We start from the raw sequence: 25,561 nt of genomic DNA, 5'->3' as shown, positions 1-25,561 counted from the left end.
ATAGGCTGTTCACACCATCCTGACCTAACATGACTGGTTGTAAAACCATTTGTTTGTGTCAGAAGTGTTATCACGGCTCGGTAAGCCACAGATGTCACACTGTTAAAAGGCTGGATTAAAATAAAATAAAAAGAAATTAGTGTTTATTGAACATTTGGTTTTAGTCAGTATGAATAATATCCTCTCCAGACTAAAGATAGGCAGATTCTGCTGGGTCCAATTCTTCCTGTCTGTTGTCTCCCTTCCCAACCTTTCTTCAAATTTCTGTGTAAGGACTCAATGGTAGAGTTTAAGACAGGGGTGCAAAACCTCTCAGCCTGAGGGCCAAACTCCATTTTGGAGATGCTTTGGGGGGCTGCATTCTAGTGATGGGCAGGGCCAACAGCAAACAGAAACAGGGCCAATGGCAAAAGGAGTGGGCCAAGATATCAACAATGTTGTTCAGTTGTTCAGTTGTGTCCGACTCTTCGTGACCCCATGGACCATAGCACACCAGGCCTTCCTGTCCTGCACTCTCTCCCGGAGCGTGCTCAAGTCCATATTCATTGCATCGGTGATGCTATCTAGCCATTTCATCCTCTGCTGTCCCCTTCTCCTTTTGCCTTCAGTCTTTCCCAGCATCAAGGTCTTTTCCAGTGGGTTTTCTCTTCGCGTTAGGTGGCCAAAATATTTGAGCTTCAGCTTCAGTATCTGTCCTTCCAATGAGCACTCAGGGTTGATTTCCTTTAGGATGGACTGATTTGACCTCCTTGCAGTCCAGGGGACTCGTAAGAGTCTTCTCCAGCACCTGCATGTTATAGCTTAAAGCTCTTACTGCCAGTAGCTAAGCCTTAGGAGAGGCATTTCAACCTTTTAGAATGGGGGGGGGCACATATGCTGGGAAGGGGGTCGTGGCCCTCTGAAGAACCCCAGAGGCCTGGGACTCCAGGCCTGAGGTTCTGCACCCCTGGTTTAAGACTTCAGGTCCTGGATGGTCCTAAATATGCCCACAGCATCCATAGACAATGGGAACCATGGGAACTATTTTCTCCATGGTTTTCAGTGTTTGTAGACGTAGTCATGCACGTTCACTGCAGCATCCATAGCCTGAAGCCAGAGGCCTTTTGATATAGGGCTGGATGGGTCAGTTTATATCTAGTCAATATCCATTTCTCATGTGTTCAGTTGTAAGTCCATTCTGTCCTGTATTCTGCCATTTTTTTAAAGAAAAAGTCATGAAAGTTTGCATTTTAATTGTATTCATTTCCTGCCAAAATATGCGTTTTGTACACATTTTCCTCTAGAACAGACATTATGTATGAACTGTTTGAACTGAGAACTGCATTGCAGGATTCAGAGCAATGCGCAGTCTAAATGATAACTGCATTCCAATCCATGTATTACTCTGGGAAGCACAAATTGGGTTAGTTCACTTAAAAATATGGACCAAACGAAATTATCCAGCATTCCTACTGCTATGATCCCTGTAAGCCATACCCAGAGCCTCCCATAATCAGCTCCATTTTGGATTGGCCTAGAGTCTGACTGAAAATAGACTGGGCAGGTGCACTCCAGAAGACCAGCGTCTAACCCGATGCTAATCTTCTACTTCATTACTGCTCCAGACTTGCCAGGAGAAACAAAAGATCTGCGTGTTAATGGAACAGTCTACAATCCCTCACAGTTCTGTTTATTCTAAGATGGGGTTGGGCAACTTGTAGGACAAAATATCTGGAGCACCACAAGTCCCATCAGCCATAGGAAGCATAGCCAATGGTGAGGGATGATGGGAGTTGTAGGACAAAACATCTGGAGAGTCATACATTGGCCACCTCTCTTCTAAGAGTACACCAGCCATTTGCCTAAATCAGGGCGTAGGCAATGTGGTGCCCATTATCACTAGTGTGCCCACAGACATCTTTCTTGGTGTCCACCAAAGTGCCCTACCTCTCACATTTTTTTATTTTACTTAACACATTTTCTTACCAGCACCTGGGATTGCTGTGGAACAGGTGCTGAAAATTGTGGGTTGAAAGGAATTGTTTAATGTGTTCAGGCTGAGAACCCACCTATTCCTTGTACTCAGTCTTTGGGGCAAGTTACTTGTCCTTTGCCATCCCTCCAAAGGCAGCCAACCATACTGTGGTGGTATCCAGGACAATTTCTCAAATTGCCAATGGTGCTTACAGCCCAAAAGGGTTGTGTACCTGTGGCTTAAATCATTTAAGAGCCCTGAATGTATTTAGCACCAAATCCTAACTCAAACCAACTTCTGATTGTCTTAAGATAGTAATGAAATACAATGGAAATTGTCAACAGCCAGATGACTGATGAACATTTAGGAATAAACTGACTTGAAAATAGCACAAGGAGAGCTGTGGAATTGTTATAGACGGATGTATTTCACACAGACATTTATCTATACCCAGCTATCTTGACTCTAGACGTTGTGAAGCTTCCATTCCTTTAACAGAAATAAAGATGGTTTATAGCAGCATATACTCTTGACTGAATAAAGAGTTCCTCCTATTATTCTCAAGCACAAAGATCATTGCACTTAGTAACCTAAACATTCTATATCAGAAAAGTTCACTATGCTGGCACCTGGCAAATAAGAAGAGCCACGCTGGATAAGACCAAAGTCCAATCTGGTCCAGCATTCTGTTTGTATAGTGGCCAACCAGATACAAAATGTAGCCAGATGGGTTCTTATGTATTTTCTCCAATATTTCATGGGAACATGGTTAGCAGATCAAGGGCAATTTGCTGCTCAGTGGGCCATTGAACAGCTCAGAGGCAAACTGCACCTAACCTAAAATCCCCTCTGCCTGCCTGCCACCTGCTTACTCATAATCTCCATGCCCACAGAGTTATCCCGAGGGGCCCAACTCAGCCCTTTAAGCAGCAAGGGTGCCAGTCAGAAGGGCTGTCATTTCCAGTCACACACACCCAGGCTCAAAACAATGGAAACTGCAGCCACTGCATTCCATTATATTGTTTACCTTTAGCTTGAGAAGTGGCGAGTACTATTTTTGGTTTTACGCTTGCACAGTGCAATCTAAACGTGTTTTATTCAGAATTAAGTCTCACTGAGTTCAGTGAGTTTGCTTACTCCTTAGTGTGCTTAGGTTTACATTCAATGGGTGACGTTAGAATTGCCTTTTATCCTGCAATCACCCTTCCTCATTCACAGAATTTTAGGGGTGGGTCATCTTCCATTTGCAACCCTCCCATGTTTCCCACTGCTTTTTCTGTCTTTTTCCTTACCAGAAAAAGAGAGTATGTTAAGGAGGGAAAGACAGAGATGCTGCCCAATGCCCTTCGTCTGGAAGCACCCAGCGTCTCTGATGTTTTGAAACTGCACGTTTGGAAGTTGTGCCAAGCAGACGATGTGGCATATCTGTTTTAATGCCTCATGTGTAGCATTCACACAGATGTCCCAGTTTGCACAATCACTTCTTCCACCCACCCAGAGCACCTTCCTCCCCATGTGCAAACCATGGATGGGTCTCACATAAGAAACAGTTGACCACATGGAAGCCTGTGAAATGCGCATGCACACACCTCAGAAGGGGCCGCAGAGTGATGCAGCAACACTGAAGTCAACAAAATGGGCCCATTGCTTTGAAAAATTCTGAATGGACATTATTGCCTGAACCAGAAGAGATGAGTTTGGAGTGTATCCTTATTTTCCCTTGCAACCTCGCCAACGAATCTAATTTTCAGTTTGTACGCTATCAGAAATGGATAGGCAGATGGGCTCCGTTGAAACATTTCTTGCCATCTGCTGATAAACTGAAAGTGGAAGGCTGATTTCAAAAAATGACAGAAGACACTTTTTTTCAATCTGAGATATGGTAAAATGCCTTTTGGCAGTTCTCATTATTGACTGCATGAAAGACTGTATCGATCACACTTTCAATCTAATAATTATGGTCCTTCAGGTTGCAAAATTGCACATAGCCATTCATGAATAATGTTAGCCGAAACACAGCACGCCACATCCTTTATAAAACATTTAAGTTTAAATCTCTTTGCCTGCAAAGAAAAGCAATAGCATTCACTCTAATCTTTGCTTAACAGTGCTTTGCTTAACAACCTGTCAGGGAAGGTTTTGGTTTAAAAAAAACAACAACAACCCTGTTGAAACAGCAGAACAAATGCAACATTCATTTCATTTAGTGACAATAATATTTTTGTAAATAAGGATAAATTTAAAGGCACAATTGGGGCCGTATGTGTTTCTGTACATGTGTGCTGCAATTCTGTGCAAGCACAGAAAAAAGACACATTATTATTTTGGGCACTCAATTCATATTCCATAGAAGATGATGATGATACAGAAGAAGAAAAAGTTATTTCTCCATACATCTAAGGCAAAATTTTGTTGAATTTTAGAACTGCTGCTCTAGTGGTCGTGTTTTCCAAATTGTGTAAATAATGTAATCTATCTCTTGGTTATTTTACTTTTTTCTATTCAAAAAGCTTCTTTCAGAGAGTAGTTGTAAAGATAGCAACATTGTAGTTCTTTCTCATGGGCTAGAAGATATGTCTGGAGACATGTGAGCAGCCTCTGGTAAAATCTTAGACGCCAGAGGACTGCTGAATAACATTTCTACAAGCATGAAGATTCAAAGTCCTGACTTTGTTCAATAGTTCCTTGTTCTTCACCATTTGTTCATTTATTATGGGCACAATCTATCAAATATTAAGCACTTTTAAGTACCACTTATTCCAATGAAGGAGGTTTTAAGTATGTGCTAAACTCTCCCATTGGAATTAATGGGGAAAACTGCTTAACTATTGGAAGATTGTTCCCTGTATTTATATTCCATCTTATCACTAAGTGGTTCATCATAATCATTGTATCAGTTGTGATCCTACCTACACAGAGGTAGCCTGGCCTCAGTTAGTCCAGTAACCTCCACGTTAGACTACTGTAACATATTGGGCGGTCACTGAAGACTGTTCGGAAATTGCAATTAATAAAAATACAGCTGCTAGATTATAAACTAATCTAGTTTATAATCTAGCAGATTATAGTTGGCACTATCATAGTTGGTAGTCATAGTTACAATGTACAATCATAGTTGTACAACAACAACATAGTTACAACAACAATCATAGTTGGCACTATGGTCATATTATGCCAGTGCTATGCCAATTGAACTGGGTCCCAGTCAGCATTGGAGCAGAATTCAAAGTGCTGGTTTTGACTGTTAAACCCCTTCACAGCCTACGGCCAGTTCAGTACATCACCATAGGCACTGGGAAGTTACAGTGTAATATGCCTGGAAACAAACCAAAGAGTTAAATGTGCACACACTTCATTACTTGAAAACATATATTGCCAAACAGCCCATAAGGACCATAGAGCTTTGGCTATTGGGCAGTAGAGAAATATTAAAATGAATGAATGAATGAATGAATGAATGGTCAACTTTAGTGATAATGAATAGGATTATTTTTTTGTCACACACCTCAAGCTACTTAAATATCAATTACTTCAAAAATCAGCACTCACCACTAGCAATGATCTGGAAATCTATTGCCCATAGCAAGCTGACATTACCACACTACCAGACACAAACAGAGGCCCCATCTATACGGCACCGTTTTGACCCCCCACCCTGTTGCAACTGCGCAGCAATGCAGCTTCAAATCACCACACCCTGCGATACACTTGCTTCCCTAAGAGACTCCCCCGTGCCCTTTTTTTGCCATTATACTGAAATGCACAGCTGTGCAGTCCCATGAGTGTGGGGGTATGGCACTTCAGTGGCTGTTTTATATTTGAGGGGCTTTGCTTTGTCTTTCTGACCCTGTTTTAGGTAAAAATTGGGTGTTCTGTGCTCCTTCATATCCGCACCATCAGTTTGTCAGTTCTCCAGCCTGAGACTCTCGCGATGGTTCGCACTCAGAAGCGAGAGCACTACATGCCTACCCATCACTCCAAAATGGTGCCCAGAGAGATGTTGTTCCTCCCCGAGGACCTTCCCCAGCCCTTGGGTACTGAGTTCAAAAGCAACCACTGCGAAGATACAAAGCTGCAAAAATGTATGAAAGTGTGATTAAATATGAAAACACGCCTCTGTGCCTCTGTAACTGCACAGCTGCGAAGGGATGGAGGAAGTAAAGGGGCATCACAGAGTGACGCAGGCACTATGCATGCCTACAACACGCCCACCGCAAACTGCGAAGTCAGTTTGGGAAAGGGACAGACAGCTCACAAGCATGGGGAAACTCGCAGCAAACAAAAAACATCAGCACAAAACGACACCTTGGAACTCCGCATTTTCCGGGCGAAAACCACGGATGGCTGCAAAGTGGCGACTGCATCATCTATCACGAGGGACCTCGACTTGCAGCCGCCCTGCAAAAAAAGCCGGAGGTAGATGGGCCCAGAGGCTACATATGTGTCTGATTATGTATAAGTTCAGTATGTACCACTAACCTGTCCAGACAGTGAAAGAAAGAAAGAAAGAAAGAAAGAAAGAAAGAAAGAAAGAAAGAAAGAGGGAGGGAGGGAGGGAGGGAGGGAGGGAGGGAGGGAGAAAGAACTGTGCCTGTTAAAACGGTGTAGATAACGATTAACATTAGCTCTTGGATGCCACAGAATTTAAAGGAACCTCCACCCAGAAATAGCTTTTCAATACATGGCATAACCCCTTCATGGATCACTGCCTTGTTGTGGCGAAGGGGCTTGAGTAACTCAGTGAAGCCATAAGCTATGCCGTGCAGGGCCACTCAAGACGGACAGGTCATGGTGGAGAGTTCTGACAAAATGTGGTCCACTGGAGAAGGAAATGGCAACCTACTCCAGTATTCCTGCCAAGAAAACCCCATGGAACGTATCACAAGGCTTTATCTCAAAATCCTACAAGCTAGGCTTCAGCAGTATGTGAACTGAGAACTACCGGAAGTACAAGCTGGGTTTCGATGAGGCAGAGGAACTAGAGATCAAATTGCCAACATTCGCTGGATCATGGAGAAAGCAAGAGAATTCCAGAAAAACATCTATTTCTGCTTCATTGACTACGCTAAAGCCTTTGATTGTGTGGATCACAACAAACTGTGGCAAATTCTGAAAGAGATGGGAGTACCAGACCACCTTACCTGTCTCCTGAGAAACCTGTACGAGGGTCAAGAAACAACAGTAAGAACCGGACATGGAACAACCGATTGGTTCCAAATGGAGAAAGGAGTATGACAAGGCTGTATATTGTCGCCCTGCTTATTTAATTTATATGCAGAGTACATCACGAGAAATGCTGGGTTGGATGAATCACAGGTCAGAATTAAGATTGCCGGGAGAATTATCAACAACCTCAGATACGCAGACGATACCACCCTAAAGGCAGAAAGCGAAGAGGATCTCAAGAGCCTCTTGTTGAGGGTGAAAGTGGAGAGTGCAAAAGCTGGTTTGAAACTCAACATTAAAAAAACGAAGATCATGGCATCTGGCCCCATCACTTCCTGGCATATAGAAGGGGAAGAAATGGAAGCAGTGACAGATTTTATTTTCTTGGGCTTCAAGATCACTGCAGACGGTGACTGTAGCCATGAAATTAAAAGACGCTTGCTCCTTGGGAGGAAAGCTATGGCAAACCTAGACAGCATAGTAAGAAGCAGAGACGTCACCTTGCCGACAAAGGTTCGTATAATCAAAGCTATGGTTTTCCCAGTAGTAACGTATGGCTGTGAGAGCTGGACTATAAGGAAGGCTGAGCGCCGAAGAATTGATGCTTTCGAACTGTGGTGCTGGAGAAGACTCTTACGAGTCCCCTGGACTGCAAGGAGGTCAAATCAGTCCATCCTAAAGGAAATCAACCCTGAGTGCTCATTGGAAGGACAGATACTGAAGCTGAAGCTCAAATATTTTGGCCACCTAATGCGAAGAGAAAAGTCACCGGAAAAGACCCTGATGCTGGGAAAGATGAAGGCAAAAGGAGAAGGGGACGGCAGAGGATGAGATGGCTAGATAGCATCACCGATGCAATGCATATGAACTTGAGCACACTCCGGGAGAGAGTGGAGGACAGGAAAGCCTGGCGTGCTATGGTCCATGGGGTCATGAAGAGTCGGACACGACTTAACGACTGAACAACAACAACAAGGCATAAAAAATCACAATTATATTTTAAGATATTATTGATTTATGCTTGAGATCAGAAGTTATTTTTGCCTCCTTCCCACCATAATGCAACTTGCAGGAACCCTCTAGTTGTCCTTATCCATTCAGCAATTATCTGCTTCCCCTATGGGCTTCCACAATCCAGATTCAAAGGACTGGGTCTCAGGGCAATATCTGACCACATGAAGAAACAATTCCAAGGTGTTTCACACACAAACGTCCCCAAATTTACTTTAGCACACTTACAGATGGCCAAGTTCCAAAGAACGGTGAAACTGATTTAGTGCTACATGCACTAAAACACATGCGGTTTAGTGCTTTGTGCACAAGCAGAAAGGAAACTGTGCAAAGCCCTGGTCTTGCACGCTCCCCCCTCCCCTCCCCTCTCGCCTTCCCATGAAACCAGGAATAAACCAGGATTACATTTCATTTTAACATCTTCCTGGCTTGTCCTTACCTGTGAACCAGGAAGTGTAGCTTAAAATAAACTCTAGTCAATTGCAACCCTGGGTTGTTTTGTTGGCTTGCTTATTCTGACTTATTCGTTTTTCCAGTCACAGAAGAAGAAGGGAGGAGAAGAAGAAGCATGTGAGCCTTACGCTTTGTGCAGGCTCCTTTCTGTCATTGTATCCCACCATATTCCCGGAACTTAGGGGAAGGTCGTGTATTTATTTAAAGAAGAAGAAGAGATCACGGCAACTGCTATGTTTCCAAATTTGTCTTCACCCCTCACAAAGACAAACACGCACATCTAAAAGTTGCCATGCACAGCCATTTTGGAGACCCCCTACCCTTCTCCATTCCGGACAGGCCAACTTGATTAAGGAATGATGAAGTTTATAGTCCTCTAGGGCATCAAAGTATTTCAAAAGAAAATCAGCACAGATTTAAAACTTCTGTGAAGCCTAATGTAATTTTCCATTATGGAAAAATCAGTAGGCTTGCAACATGCTCTTTTGCTTTTAAAATTATTACCATTGAGTCTATAAAACATTTGACTAACATCTGATGAAAAAGTGGGTGGATGGGGGTTTAAATTAAGAATACTGCCTTTTCCATTTTGGTTCTTTGCAACTAATCAACACGGTAGTACAAAATTCAGGACAAACACACACACACACACATACGCGCGTGCGCGCATAATGGAGCAAATGCCAACTTGCTTACAAGAACCAGAAGCCTCAGCCATTATATTCAACATTTGCATTAAGCTCCAGATGTGTAGCCCAGAGTGTACAAGGGGTTTATATAAGCTTTTTAAGCAAAAGCATTTAAAATCACTGGGGAGGGAGGGGGGATCTATACTCATATCAGTGCCAGTGGACCAGTGAAAGACACCTTTGGCCCAATCTACACCCCCATGAACCTGAAGTGCTTCGTTTCAGTTAATTTAGTACAAGTGAATTTAAAGGGATTAAGCTGGCTTAAATCTTAGTACATAAACTGGGAATGCTACAGGTGCTTTGTCAAGTAATACCTTACGGTGAGATGAGTTCTGGAGGATTATTTGGCGAAGGATCAGTAGCCACCAGAGTAGCCTAGAGGCTGGCATGAGGGATTTTTATGGTACCCATTTTCTCCCACTGCATCATCAGCATAAAACACTTAGCATTTATAAAGCACTTTCTTTATATACAATAGTACAACATTCAGGACCCCCCCCCCCCCACACACACACACATACGGCAAATGTCAAGTTGCTTACAGGAACCAGAAACCTCAAACTTCTAAGTGTACAAAGTATTAACCACCCACCCTCGCCAGGTTTGGACATCCCAACAAGCTGCACTGGCGAGGGTAATTATGTAAATCTGGCCAGCAGGCAACCAGCAAACCCAGGGAGGTCAACAAGGCAAAGTAGCTTATTAATCACCTTGCAATTCTGCAAACTGGGTCAGTATCTTTTTGCAAACCCTACAACAGACTTGTTAAGGCAGGCCAATAAAAGGGCTACAAACTGATATGCAAACTGATATGCATTCTCTCTCTCTCTCTCTCTCTCTCTCTCTCTCAATCTAAGAGGCCGCATTAGCACATTAAGCTAAACCAAAATGGCTAAGAATTCTGTCTTGTTGGTAAGAAGCATTTTACTGTTTCACATTGCCCAGTCATTCCTGCTTGGTTCTTCCTGCAAGCAGGAGCAGCTCAAGGAACCAGAAACTTACAAGGGCAGAAAAACTTTGCATTACATTTGAACACAGATCCTGACTTGTTGTTCCTTTAACAAGTCTGGATCCATGAGCCAGCTTTAAACTCTGGCTTGTTCAAGGACAGAGAAACCAAGAATCCAGGTTCGGATGTTAAGCTTTTCCAAACCGGTATGTTTCTGGTTACTTTAGCCACTCCTACTTCAAGGAGTCAAGAGGGAGCAGACAGCACACACTAGCATGCTGCTTATTACTGATAACTCAGAATTCTCAGCAATTCTAGCTTAGTGTTTTGTGTGAACGCATCCATTCTCTCTGCCCAATCCATAGTTTTACTCAATTTTAAGGTCCCCTGAGATACTGGGCCATCTTGCATGATCACCACAGCTCACCATGGCTTATTTGCAGTACACGCCAGCAGCCATTTTGAATATTCAAAATTGTTGCCATGGTTTGCTGTGTTGTCCATACCAACATGGCAGGGGTTGTTGAAGGGGGAAACAACCTTCCAGTAACCCTACAACAGACCATGGATTATTGGAGGGTTGCTTCCCCCTCCAACAACCCCTGTCACCCAGGTTCAGATGACATGGCAAACCATAGCAACCCTCCACCCCCCACACACACATGGGGGGTTTAATAATCAAAATGACCACCAGCACATACCACAACCCAGCGTGGCTTAAATAAGCCATGGTGGGCTGCGGTGATCATGTGAACCTGGTCAGTGCAGTATGGTGATTGAATGGGAGACCTGAACTGGTGAGATCTAGGTTTAACTCCCACCATTCATAATCATTTACCATCCTGGCTGGTGCTGAGGGAAGTTGAAGTCCAAAACATCTGGAGGGCAACAGTTTGGGGAAGGCTGGAGTAGATCGGACTGAGCTAGAAGGACTAATGTTCTGACATGGTACGAGGCAACCATCACTGCATGGCAAAAATGCACAAACAGTATATAGAAAGGTAACCTTCTCCTTATTTCTTCCTTTCCGCACTGCATTTCAAGAACCTTATACCACAAATATAAAAGGCAGCTGCTAACATGCACGCATCAGAAGAAAAACCTATAAATATTTAGAGATATTATTCTTCAAATGTCTTGTACAAGCTATAATAGTTGCATATTAAGCCTGTCTTTGATTTCAGCATCCTACCCCCCCCCCCCTTGTACTATCTGCCTTAAAGCCTTTTAGTCATGTACAGACGGGAGAGATGATAGCTTTGAAGTGCCCAAGCTGCAACGAAGGTGGTTTTTTTATTATTGTTATTATTATTAAGTCTGAAGAGGTTTGCATGTGATTTGCTGTAATTTCAGAGCAAGCTCAGAGATCCACCACAACATAAAGAGATACAAGTGCCTCACAAAAATCCAGAGATAGTTCAACTGAAAAAAAACTTGATTTCTTGCAAAATTGTTCAATTATTTCTTATAAGAACAGCAGCAGCAGCAAAATATCCAGCACCTATTATGGCATAAAGCAGAGCCCACACTGTCAGACAAATTTCTTGTGGGAATTGAAAGGGGCAGTGGGAACACTACACTGGCAAGCAACTCTCCACGTCTCCCACACCAATAGCAAATTCAAAAACACAATTCTAAAGATGCAACTTTATTTTTTCTTTCCTTGTCTGTAGGGCTGAATTTTAGTTTCCCAACTCCCTGCAAATATAGCGCAAATGAGTCACGGTTGATCCTCTCTCTTTGCACCAAAACAGCTGTGATCAGAAGCTATTTGCAGGAACAGCAACATCAGAGATTTGCACCCCACCTAACTAAAATTAGTTTGACGTAGCCAAACTTCCCATTTGAACACATGACTGTTCCAAATTTGAAAAAATAAAAAATAGCATTTTCTCATCCCAGATTGCAGGCTCTCAAAACAACACATGAAGCAAAAATCTATTTTGACCAAGTTTGTGTCTCCATTCCATTCATAATAAATCAGCTTAAACGTTCTGATATTCTCTCTCTCGCACTCATCAGAAACCATGTTTTAAGATTTTTAAGCTACAGTGCATGCTTCAGGTCCAGAGCAAATGCCAAAGGGAAACAGTGCAACTCAGCAGCATGGTTTAAATCACACTCCCCCAACCTGGCACCTTGCAGATGTGACTGAACCACAAGTCCCATCATCCCCAATTAGCATGGCTGTCTGTGTTGGCTGGGGAAAATGGGACTTGCAGGCCATCACATCTGCAGCATGCTGAGTTGGGGAAGGCAGGCTTAAACCATCACTAAAGCTTTTTTTTTTTAACCCAGAAGTGAAAATGGGTCAAGGGTTGCTCTACTCCTACGCAGTATGTGAGCAAAGTTGGTGAAATCAAAAGACAATCCTAATGCCCTGCTTCAAAGTATCAAACAACAAGGGGAGCTGGGTTTTTGATTTTTTGAAATTTGTCTGTGGATAGTGGAGGAGAGAAAAGATCCTCACAAGAAAGTACACATTCAGAGTGCTACCTTAAGTGCTTATGCTCATGTAATGTGAACCTAACAAATAATATGTGTGCCTCTTGCTGTAGGATGTGGTGTCTGCTTCTGGCCGCTGGAGGTACCTTGATGTGGTGCTCCTTATGTGCCCCTGTTCCATGCTTGGGGGCCAGGGAGTCTTTGCGAGAACGTTGTGATTTCCCCGTGCAAAAGGGGCGTGTTGCAAGGCTCATAGCTTTCTTCTTGCTCTGTAATTCCAACACACACTCAAAATGATAAACCAATGTTGGTTTCTTCCATTTATTTGGTGGTGGCTGAATCAGGAAAGGTAACATGCTGTAGTTTTGCAACATAACCCATAAGAATTAACACAGATACAAATGTAATAGATCTTCCCCAGCCACATTTTCTTATGGAATATTCTTGTGTGTGTGTTTTTAAAATGTTTTTGGATTGGCTCTACAACAGCTCAAATTATGTTGCTCATTTTGAATAAGGATTCAAACTGACGTTCTCCACTTGCATTGTTTTGTTCCAAATCCTAGCAACTTTGACATACGCTATTGCTCACAAAAAAATAAAAGCTAGAAGGGTTCAAATGTCTTTGTTCTACAAACTGATTCACCTTTTCCTTGAGGTTTTTGATGTAACTTCCATGTACTATATTATTATATCACCACACCCAAATAATGATTTTGCCACCTAATACATTTTTACACATTTCTTCCCAAACATACCTAGCTGTGATTAAGTAAGTATCCAGGGGGTGAGGCTGTTTAGTGACTGTCCCTCCCTAACCGACAATGCTTAAACTCGGTCCACACAGTCCACTGACATCCACTTAGCTGGGCTGGTTTAACATTTCAAATGTAACTTTCTGCCGATGTTTGATTGCTCACTTGCAAGGAACGATGTGAAACATCCACTCGCACGCAAATTCATTCCAGTAGTTACTAAACACAGCTAAGAAAACATTTATTTCTAAACGACTTTAAAACGTAGTAGAATTTTCAAGTCTCTGCGATTCAAAAGCAACGTTGTCCCCTTTTATTTTTAAAGTTCAGGGACCTCATGCATTGGCAACAAATGTTTCCAATCAGTTGCTTTAACACTTTCCTCGTTGGATGATTATTTTAGGTTTTCCAGGATGTAGTTTATACTTAGAAATTAACCTCCCCACATCCCCAAATGCTGAATTGTGGAAACAGGTGCTTCTAACAAAGCCGAAAGAGTTCGACAGTGCTTTGACCCAACATAGCTATGTGCATTAGTAAGACGCGGCACCCGCTGAGTTTCCCTCAGTTAATTAGGGAACCCGTATGGCAAGGAATAGCCTTGACTATAAATACTTCCTGAAAGATCCCGAACAGAGTGAAAGGAAATGAGGGAAAAATGAAATGCAGCTAAAGAGAAACTATTTCAGATGTTCCTTCTTTCAACAGCTATGTTTCTAAGGGCATCGAGGCCTGGGATATATTGTGCAAAACCTTTCTGAAAAACCAAAAGCTAATATATAAAGAATATACATAAAATTAGTGTGTGTTCCAGGTAGTAAAGCACTTCTCAATTCTTTTGGTATCAAGGGGAAAGTTAGCTTAAAATTTCCCCTTTGAAATCAGAGGAATTTAAAAGGAATTAACTTTGGCCAGCTCATTCCTATATACACACACCTACATATGAAAACATTAATATATATTTAAACATAATGTTAATGGTGTATGTGCATACACACAGCTAATATTTTTGGAACAATGAATTCCTATGACATCATCTAAATTAATAAAGAGCATCATCGAGCGTTAGCTGTAATAGCCACAACCAGACAAAATCAAAACACTTCTAACAGTGCAATCCCATGCACGTTTACTCAGACGTCCTATTGTGTTTAATGGGGCTTACTCCCATGTAAATGTGTATCGGATTGCAGCCTAAGTTCTACCAATTTCAATCAAAGATTCACTCACATTCTTACATTTCCCTACTGAAATCAATGGGACTTCCAGAACAACTAAACAAAATCACACTCTTATCCCATTGAAATCAGTGGCACAAGTTCATTATGATTCAGTTTTCCTACTGAAATCAATGGAGCTTAATCAGAACTAACTTTCATCACATTGAGATCTAGATGTTAGCAGAAAACCTCTACGCTGTTCTCTTTACTAGAACAAGTAGGCTGGTGTTCATATGAAAAATGGGAGACTATCAAAGTTATAGTGCAGAGAAGTTAAAAGAAAGAATTCCCTTCGATGTCAGTGAATGAATGAACAAACATCTCTTTAAATATAACAGGGTGCATGCTCCCTATTTTTAATAAGGACTAAACTATCTTAGATGAACTTGAGCACACTCCGGGAGAGAGCGGAGGACAGGAAGGCCTGGCGTGCTATGGTCCATGGGGTCATGAAGACTTAACGACTGAACAACAACAAACTATCTTAGTGAAAATTATACATCACCAAGTACAATGCTACTGGTAAATTTAAGCAGAGAATCTAGATGTAAGGAATGAAAATATTCCACTATACATTCAATATATGCATGCTACATTTATATTTAATCTGTTTCTGCACATTAAGCCAAAAGGGGCATTAGGTTTTGCTAGTCTATGGATTTCTGGTCGTGTGGTTACATATAGCTTGTACGATGAAGAACAGGCACACATGCTCGCTCTCATACACAGAGTTGTGTGTGTCCACTTCCAAAAATACATCAGAAGATTGACATTTTCCATAACGGCTGGAATTCTTTTTTTAAGCACTTCCCATTGCCCTAAGCTATAAAGGGCAGAATATGAAACCCCAAAGCTCCTATATCTCTTCTTCAGTGCCAGTATGCAGAAAACGTTGCACCCCAACAGCCAAAGGTAACTAAGAACTGGGCAGAGAAACAGTTTGTATCATCTATTGGTTTAGAGAATGAGCTAGGGAGTCCCGGATTCAATTTTCACCTCATCGGGTGGCCTTAGGCAAGCCACCATCACTCAATCTCAGCCCTTCCTCCAACATCTGTAATATGGGAATAATAAAGCCAGCCTACCTTGCAGCTATGTGTTTAAATGCTTTGAGAACTTAGGGAAAGCGTGATACAGAGGCTCAATATAATTAACCAGGAAATGTACTTCATTTGAAATCAAATTTAGCAAATATGTTTGCCCAGAAAATGAGAGTTCCCAAAGCTGAGAATAATGTTGCTTCACTTAGTTTGTACTATATAGCAACAGCCGAAGCTTTCCCCCACCACTCAAAAGGACATTTTTGCATATCAATAGCCTCCTCCTGTAAAGTGTGAAGTTATCCTCGGAAAATGGTGGGTGGAAAAATGTTACTTAAATTGAATTAATTCTACTCAAAATTCTGTAACAACTTTATAGTAAACACTGGCCTTCCACATAACTTGAAGATGTCAAAAATAAGGCTCTACACAGACGTAATACTTAACTATGGTTTGCATTCCTTAGTCATGTTTAACTATTATTTCTCAATACCAAAGCCCTAGAATAAGGATTAGTCACAAACCAAGATATAAAACCGTAGTTTGAATACATTTGCTAATTATGGTTTGCATTAACTATAGTTAAGCTTAAACTATGCTTAAGGCCATTTTCTGCCCATTTCTGCCTTGCTTGCAAGTTGTCAAGGTGGTCTGGCTGGTATCCCCCTACGACCAATTTTCCAGGGGTAGCAAGTTAAACCACAAGCAATTGGCATCTTAACCAATTAAAAGCAACATACGATAGCACTAACTATGGTTAGGCATTATGTCTGGACTGGGCCTTGTCACCCACCTTCAAATGTATGAGATAAACCCATCATCATTTCAACAATAGAATTTGGAATCAGAACCTCAGCATTCAGCTTCACAACTGCTGGAAAAAAAGTTGCTACTTCTGTTCATTTTTAATTTCTTCTCAAAAGACTGAGGCTGTCAAACTTGGGATTCTATAGATACAGCCCCAGATAACTCCAATGAGAAGGATTTTAAATAGCAGGGCTGGAAATACTCGGAGACCTTACAAAACCACAGCCAGTCACAGGAAACAATACTGGACTAGATTGACCAATGATCTGGCTCAATATAAGGAAGCCATGTGTGTGTGTGTGCGTGTGTGTGTGTGTACCATGTAATGTGGGAACCAAAGTTTGCAAAGTTCCTATTTGAATGCAAAAGATATTGCAAGTTTAACACATAGAAGCCAAACATTTGTAGTAAATCCTGTTGCTGACTGAGTAAAGAAATGGGTTTACTACAAATGTTGGGTTCTATGTGTTAAACTTGCAATGTCTTTTGCATTCAAATAGGAACTTTGCAAACTTTGGTTAGCCACTACTCACAGACTCAGCTCAGCCAAGGAAGGGACCAAAGGCAGCAAGACGTCTTCAACATTCCATCCGATGAAGCTAGCTTCATCGTATTTCTAGTGCCAGTTACACCTTCATTATTTTTCTTTTAAAAAAGAACAAGTACACCAACCAAACTGAATGCAGCCCACACCACATCAGTTGTGCCTGAAATCCCCGCTGTTGTTGTAGTCCAAAATAAGCAGCAGAAACAACAAGTTTATAAAGCTTGTGGTTGGTCACAACTTTGTGCAGGCCTTTGACTCCACAATCTATTCCCAAATGTGCCCATGGGCCCAAAAAGTTTGGGGACCCCTGTTCTATGTTGATTGCCCCACAAAAAACAGACATAAGCCTCCTGCATGAGGAATTCTTCCACCCCAAGAAATGGCAAAACCCTGTTGGCACTATGTATGCCGATAAATCGAATAACTTAAATGTATACATCATGTTTGTTTATTTTTCCTACATTCAGTGGCACAATTTTCCTATGGTTGGAAAAGAAGGTGGAAATGCCTTCCTGAGCTCACTCTCTACTGATTTCCCCAATTTAAGAGGAACGTTGTTCCAAAGTGTCCATCCTGCCGAAACATATAACTCAACTCCAGAAATAAAAATGCCATACGCCAACTGTAATGCACACTTGTGCGTCTGCACATAAAGACACATGTGCACATTTAAATGCTAGACAGCAGTGTTTGGAACAGTGCAGTCAGGTTATGCAGAACTCCCCAAAGAAGCTAATAAAATAAAGGGCCTGGTTCCGATTTTGCCACTGATCTGCTCTGACTTTCTTTGGCACATTTACGGGACCCGCCGAAACACTCATATGTTTCTGCTTTGCCCATCTTTATAAATGTAAAAGTAAAATGCACAAACAAATACAATATCAGTGTGTCTTGGGTAGGTTCGACAAGCAAACAAAATGTAAAAGGATAGATTTGCTTATCTGAAACTCTCAAAAAGCTTGAGAACTTTTTGAACGGCAAAAAACCAGAGTTACCTCTTTACTAGAAATGCTTGGATGGGATAGGTGTGTTTTGTTTTTTTTGCAGATTCCAAACTCCACATTTAATACTCTCATTCGTTTCATTCATACTTGTATTTATTTATTTTATAACATGTGGAAATTTGCTAGCTGAAGAAATTTCAGCAGCCACAACCATATTCCCTCAGCTTAATCCCAAAATATGACAGTGAGAATGTGACATGGTCTTTCATCTATGCACAACTCTTATTTAAATAAATAAACAAACAAACAAACAAATATCTCCTGGTTCCTCTTGCCTCTTACCTCCCACCTCAATTGATGCCTCCTTTTTCCCTCCAACCCCTTTACCACTCCAGTCCATGTCAAAAATATTCAGAAAGCTACAATATCACCCTAATACTGCAGTGGTGCAAATTAATCAAATATACTGTATAACTGGCACAGCACAGTTTATCCTGTGTATTTTGATTTTAATAGCAAGACTGGCTGCTCTCACAATAATTCTGTTATTTTCCTCTGAGAGAGAGAGAGAGAGAGAGAGAGAGAGAGAGAGAGAAGACCATGCTAGCTGCCGTTCTCAGCAAACTTTCCCAAATCCTTGCTTACATGCAGATCGAAAGCTATTTTTTAATATATCTCTAATCTCTGCCTGAGTATACCAAACTAAGATATGCCTGGTTTGAATTTTGTGAGGTGAACTTTCTGTATACCGTCAGGAATTGGATTGTTCTTCCCCTTCGCAATCAACACCACAAAGAGACAAAGCTTCAGGTTAATACGCCTTTATTTGCTAGAGACTAGTCTTTCTCCAAATTCAAGGAGGCTCTCAGACTGCCTCAGGCCCTAAACAACTAATCTGCGATCTCTAATCAGAGGAGACTAACTGGAGGGTAGTGAAGTTGCTGACAGTTTGCTTGTGAACCTCACAGCCAAACTTGCCTCACAGTGAATCCCCTCCCTTAGGGCTGCTCCCTCCTATGTCAGCTTCTAAGAGTGGCTATCCTGGGGGAGCCCCATCCCTAACTTTCCCCACTTTGCTTTGCAACGTGCCCTAGCATCTCTCAAGTCACAGCCCTCTTCCTCCTTCTCCTCAGAAACTTGAGTTATTACAGTGGAGGGAGGAGGCAACGACTCAGCCTGGGCCATCTGTTTGTCAAGGCCTTCAGAGGAACCTCTCCCAGCACCTTGGGACTCTAGGGAAAGTTCTTCCCCCAGGGTCTGATCTAGCTGCTGTTCCAACTCTGATTCAGAATTGGAGCTGTCAGACATCTCAAGGGGCTTGGACTCATCCCTGACATCTACTTAGGGCAAGCTCAACAGGTAAGTGGCAATTAGAGCCATTCCAAATGTTACTGGAGCAAATTGAACTACACATTCAATGCCCAAGCACCCCCTTGACAAACGTTTGCTGGATTCTTGTATTGTGAAATCAGTCCTTGGTCTCCCCCAGACTGGATTCATTGTGAGAGAAGTTTGTAATACCTACAGTCTTTTTGCTAATATATTTTTTCAACAGCAAAATCCACATGGGTGGCCATAAGCGGGAAATCAACACCAGTATAGTCCACGATTCTGTTGATAAGCTGTGGTACAAGTAGCTCAAAAAAGGCCTAGGAATTTACCTCTTAAATCTGTGAGTTACTGCTGAACTCAGAGTAGTAAGCATACCATGGAAAGAAAGGTTTAACAGTTCAGATCCAAAACAGAATGCTGTAATGCCGACATTGCAAAGCTTCAATATACAGCTATTTATAAGTTTTTCTTCCACACAACAATGGCGGGGAGGTAGTGCTTTACAGCACACAGTAAATTAAGTGAATGAGGGCCTATAGTATAGTGTTGTTGCTGTTTTTAAGGTAGGCCTGTAAAAGGTATGTTTTTCTGAGGATACAACAAAGAAGCCATGCAGTAAAGAGGTACTGAAGTTTTTGCCTCCTCAGTTCTTTCAGTTTCCAACACAGCTAAATAAGCGCCAAATGTTATATTTAATTACATTGTGCATGCATATATATATATATATATCTCCCCAGTCCTACTTTTTATTATTATTTGATTCAGGTTTCATATTTTCAGCTATTTGATCCAGCGATGGCTTGCTTAACCATGTACTGTCAAACCACCTTAAAATTTAGGAGGTGATTAGACGCTTTACTGTAACAGATGTGCAGCCTTCTGGGGTTCTGTGCTTTTCTTTTCCAAATGTAACATCATCTTGCAAAATCAGCAGGAATGATTAACTCAGTACAACCAAATTTAATAGCAAAGGCAAACAAAGATCACTTACTACCACAACTAGCATGTGTAGCTTTATACAAATGCTCTGAAACGATTACGTGACAATTGACTTATGTAAGTCTGAAAGGTTGAAGGCACTGACATCAGTAATGTGCATTCGATTACTGAGAATCTGGTTTAATGAAGTGAACTGTAGATATGCACCAAAATAATAAAAAATAAAAATAGAATTCCTACCCGTAAGAGGGACTGAGATTCATCCTTTGATTTGTTATCACCAGATCCAGGATATGGCTGAGGGAGTGGTCCAGGTTTCTCTCCGCTTCCTTGGGGCACCCCCAGCAGGATCCCCTTAGTCTCGACAGGCAAGCCATAAACAGGCCGTGCAAGATGGGCAGCTTCTACATTTGGACTATCCCTTAAAGGCTTTGGCTGCTCTTGGCCAACGGACACTGTGGTCAGAAGGCCCAAGCTTGTTTGGGTATATGATGGACTCCCTCTCAAAATGTCCACTCCTCTCCAATGTGTGCCGCGAAGATCATCACTGGACCCATCAGGCCAACATTTCTCCTTCAATACTTCCTTCTCATCCAGCTTTTCCCTCTTCACGATACTTTCAGAGATGGGCTCCCCCATTTTGGGGTCTGCATTGATCAGGCTATAGACTTTCAGATCAATTTTGGGCTCTTCCTTGAGAACAGCAGCCACCCCATGGCTATCTTCCCCATTGGCTGTGGTGATGTCCATCTCTTGACAGTGTACACTGTTGAAGTGCTCCAGTAAGGATTGGGTATCAACAGCTGTAAAGCTGCACTGACGGCATTTGTAACAGTTATGGACTCTCCTGACAGAGAAAGGAAACAGGGAAAAATATTATAATAACTTCAGCCAGCTAGTTCCAACTCCTTTTATTTTCCAAAAGATTACAAAAAGGAATGGAAATGAATATTCCACATCCAGGGGGCTTCAACCCTTCCAAAACCAGGATCCACCTTTAACTCCAACTTCAAACATGATACACACTTATCATTATTTACCTTATGTCTACCATGATTATGTTCTAGGTCTGTCTTTCACTTGTTTTCTCTTTTCTTTCCCTTTCTCTGTCCTTCTCTCTCTTTCTATACTTCATGGGCAGTATCCAACGGAATGCAACCACTAACATAAATTATGCTGCAACAGTGATTTCCCTGGGATACTGCACCATATTCCTTCCTTCTCCTTTTCTCCTCCACTCAAAAGCTGGTACTGGTGCTGTTGATGTGTCATGAAGAGCAATGCCCTAAGTAAAATTATGAGATTAGCTTTAAATGTATTTATTTATTTGATTTGTACCCCGCCTTTCTACCAAGAAAAAAAGGCACTCAAGGCAGCTTACAATCAGAAATTACACTTGATTAAAAAAAAATAAACAAATGCATTAAAACATAATTAAAAACATAAAAATAAAAGAATAAAAACAGCATCTAACCGACCAGACAGTTGGCCTGCTTGAATAAAAAGGTCTTTGCCTGCTATTGGAAGGACAGCAGACCAATAGCCAGTGAAGGGGTTGTAGAAAGGGAGTCATCTGCTCCCTGTAACTGGCCTCAGTCAGTGGTCTGGCCACAACGTTCTGGACCAGCTGAAGTTCCTAAACAGTTTTCGAAGGCAGCCCCATGGAAAGCACATTACAGTAGTCCTAGACATCTCTAGGAATGGGTACAGTTAGCGCACTAGCTTCAGCTGAACAAATGCACTCCTGGCCACCGCCAAAACCTGGGCATCTAGTTCAAGGATGAATCCAGGAGTGAGCCTGTGTCTTCAGGGGGAGTGTAACACCATCCATCACAGACTGAAACCCTATTACACACCTCATATACACAAGATATTGGCTATTATGAGCTGAAGAAAATTCTGCTCCATAAGAATTCAGATTTGTAACTGAAATACAATTATTAATATTATTAAACACACTTTGAGCTATTTAGTTTGCATACTCTCTTCTACGTGCACAATTTGTTTACTTGCTGCCTTTATGGAAATCAAAAAGTTTTGAAATATTTTTTCTGTCCCTGGATGGGATGAATAGAGCTCATGACACTTCAAGGATCAGGACGGAGACACAGAGAGGAAGAAATGAGGAGTGAGTGAGGGAATAAGACTTGGGCCTCACTATTACAAGTAGTAAATAAAAGATCCTGCAGTACCCCATCTAAATTTTAGGTGTTTGACAAACTTTCTGATAAACAGGAAGATGGAAACAGTAGATACAAGTGTGTAAAACCAGCTATACATAGTGAGAGTGTATTGTATAGTGTCAAATCTTTTTTGCCATTAATTTAAAACTGTTATAAATAAAGAAGAGCTGTATAATTTCAGTCCATTTCTTCCATTTCCTGAGAATATGAAAAGAGTTTTTCTCTCTTTTCTCTCTGGGGAGAGCCAGGGCCTGCAGGAGAGGCCACCACCACCACCGGGGAAGAGGCGGGCCTGCTGCCGCTGCCGGGCCTGCTGCCGCTGCCGGGCCTGCTGCCGGGCCTGCTGCCACCACCACCACCACCAGGCCTTCCCTGTAGACCTCTGCCTGGCAGACCGCCAGTCTCTGCAGGACCAGGCCCCCAGGTACAGAGCCAGCTATGCTGCTCCACCTGCCCCTCCCTGGAGGGGCTACATAAACTGGCTGGCTGAGGTGGCCTGGGAGAGCCAGGGCCTGCAGGAGAGGCCACCACCACCACCACCACCACCACCACCACCACTGGGGAAGAGGCGTGCCTGCTGCTGCCGGGCCTCCTGCTGTTGCTGCTGCTGCTGCCGCCGCCGCCGCCGCCGCCGCCGCCACCACCACCACCACCACCAGGCCTTCCCTGTGGACTCCGGCCTGGCATTATTTTTAAGGGGATTTTTAATTTTTTTTTATTTTTGTTTTTCTGGGGGATTTTGTTGCGTTTTTAGGGGTGGGTAGCCTGCCTGATAGGAGGGAGCGAGGGGGCATGTGTCCACCTGATGGAGGCAGTGCGGGGAGTGTTGGGGGCCAGAACATACCGAGGCTGGGCAGCAGGCGGTGGCAGAGCGCTAAGGGCAGGCCATGCCAGGTAAGGGGAACAAGGGTGAGATGTGTAATATCTGTCCCCTGCTCCGGGCCTGTCCAGAGCCAAAGGATGGTTGGAGGAGGTGTGACCCCATCTTCTGGCCTTCGTTTGCTGCTCTGCAATGCCAGGTCTGTTACCCAGAAAACCTCCCTCATCCATGACATGATTCTGGATGGGGGTGCAGACCTGGCATGTATTACGGAGACCTGGCTGGCCGAGGCTGCTGCTCCAACCCTTGCAGCCATGTGTCCAACTGGGTTTTCGTATGCACAGCAGCCGAGGGCTGGGGATCGGGGAGGGGGAGTGGCTGATATCTACCAAGAGTCCTTGGTCTTCACCAGGCCCCCTCTCCGGGAGACCAAGGCTGCTGAGTGCATGTACTGGAGGTTGGGCCCGAAGGGCAGTCTGGGGATTCTGCTCGTGTACCGTCCACCCCGCTGCACGACTGACTCCCTGGCCGAGGTGCTTGAGGTGGTCTCTGATATGCGTGTACAGTCCCCTAACTTATTGGTGTTGGGGGACTTCAATGTACATTCGGAGGCCATCCTCATAGGAGCACCTCGGGACTTCATGGAGACCATGGCCTCCTGGGAGCTGCACCATATTCTAACTGGGCCCACCCATGTAGCTGGTCATGCACTAGACCTTGTGTTTGTTTCTGGAGAAGCGGGGAGTGATCTGGAAGTCGGGGGTATATCCACCACCCCCTTGTTATGGTCAGATCACTATCTGGTGACATTGGACTTCTCGGTTCCACAACCCCTCCGCAGGGGTGGAGGACCCATTAAAATGGTCCGCCCCAGGCGTCTTATGGATCCAAATGGATTCCTGAACACGCTTGGGGATTCTCTGGGGCACGCCAACGGCCACTCGGTCGAGACCCTGGTGGGTGGCTGGAATGCCGCAATCGCTGGGGCGTTGGATCAGGTGGCTCCGAAACGCCCTCTCCCCCTGAACAGGGCTCGGACTGCACCATGGTTCAATCCACGGTTACGAGCTCTGAAACAGGAGGTGAGACGGCTAGAGCGCCGGTGGCGGAAGTCTCGCTCCAAAGATGATCAGACACGGGCTAGAGCTGTATCTTCAGCCTATCACATGGTGGTGAAGGCAGCAAAAAAGGAATATTATGCTGCCTCCATTGCGTCTGCAGAGTGCTGTCCCAGGAGGCTGTTCCAAGTGGTCCGAAGCCTGGTCGGTCCTGTGGCTCCGGAACCACTGGAGCATTCTAAGGCCTCCTGTGAGGCCTTGGCAAGGCACTTTGCAGATAAAATTGATCAGATTAGGTGTGTTACTCTGCACGCTGTGGATACAGTTAGTGAGCAAGAGGCAGCCTGTGGCAAACCGGTCTTGTGGGATCGGTTCCACCTTCTTCCTCCTGATGAAGTGGACAAGGTGCTTTCATCTGTAAGGCCGACCACCTGCTTACTTGATCCTTGCCCATTGTGGCTCATTATGGGCTGCAGAGACAGACTGAGTGAGGGGATCAGGGTGGTGGTGAATGCCTCCCTTGAGGAGGGAATGATGCCATCAGCCCTCAAGGAGGCAGTGATAAGACCGCTCTTAAAGAAGCCCTCCTTGGATCCTCAAGTTCTGAACAACTTTCGCCCAGTCTCAAATCTGCCATTTTGGGGCAAGGTGATTGAGCAGGTGGTGGCGGTGCAGTTGAATGCACACTTGGAAGAAACTGATTATCTAGACCCATTTCAGTCGGGCTTCAGACTTGGGCATGGGACAGAAACGGCCTTGGTTGCCTTGGTAGATGATATGAGGAGGGCTCTGGATAGGGGTGAATGCTCCTTCCTTGTTCTCCTTGACCTCTCAGCGGCTTTTGATACCGTTGACCACGGTATCCTCCTGGACCGCCTGGTGGGGTTGGGCATTGGAGACACCGTATTGCGGTTGTTCCGGTCCTTCCTATCCGGCAGGTACCAGAGGGTAGCACTGGGAGAGGAGGTTTCGGACCCGTGGCCACTCACTTGTGGGGTGCCACAGGGTTCCATCCTCTCCCCGATGCTATTTAACATCTATGTGAAGCCACTGGGGGCTATCATCAGGAGGTTTGGGGTGCAGTGTCATCAATATGCGGATGACACACAGCTCTCATTCAAATCTTCACCAAGGTTGGCCGCAGAATCCCTGTCCAAATGTCTGGAGACGGTGAGTGGCTGGATGGGGAGGAATAGGCTAAAGCTGAACCCTGACAACACCGAGGTACTTTTGGTGGGAGACAAGA

General features: G+C 43.5%; 1 protein-coding gene across 5 annotated transcripts in view; it reads right to left on the bottom strand.

Annotated features, from left to right (window-relative positions):
• TRPS1 (transcriptional repressor GATA binding 1) overlaps window positions 1-25,561 on the bottom strand; it is a 326,129-nt gene that overhangs the window by 180,932 nt on the left and 119,636 nt on the right. For all 5 annotated transcript variants that reach the window (XM_084848919.1, XM_084848921.1, XM_084848917.1 and 2 more), the window contains one exon: window positions 20,495-21,101. In XM_084848919.1, coding sequence (XP_084705045.1) covers window positions 20,495-21,101 — 607 coding nt within the window. The remainder of the gene's footprint in view (window positions 1-20,494; window positions 21,102-25,561) is intronic.

Source organism: Heloderma suspectum, chromosome 4, assembly GCF_057233095.1.
Source record: "Heloderma suspectum isolate Gila_16-S chromosome 4, 16-S_ref, whole genome shotgun sequence".
Lineage (NCBI taxonomy): Eukaryota > Metazoa > Chordata > Lepidosauria > Squamata > Helodermatidae > Heloderma > Heloderma suspectum.
The sequence above is the reverse complement of the archived record's forward strand: the minus strand, read 5'-3'. Positions and strand labels throughout refer to the sequence as shown.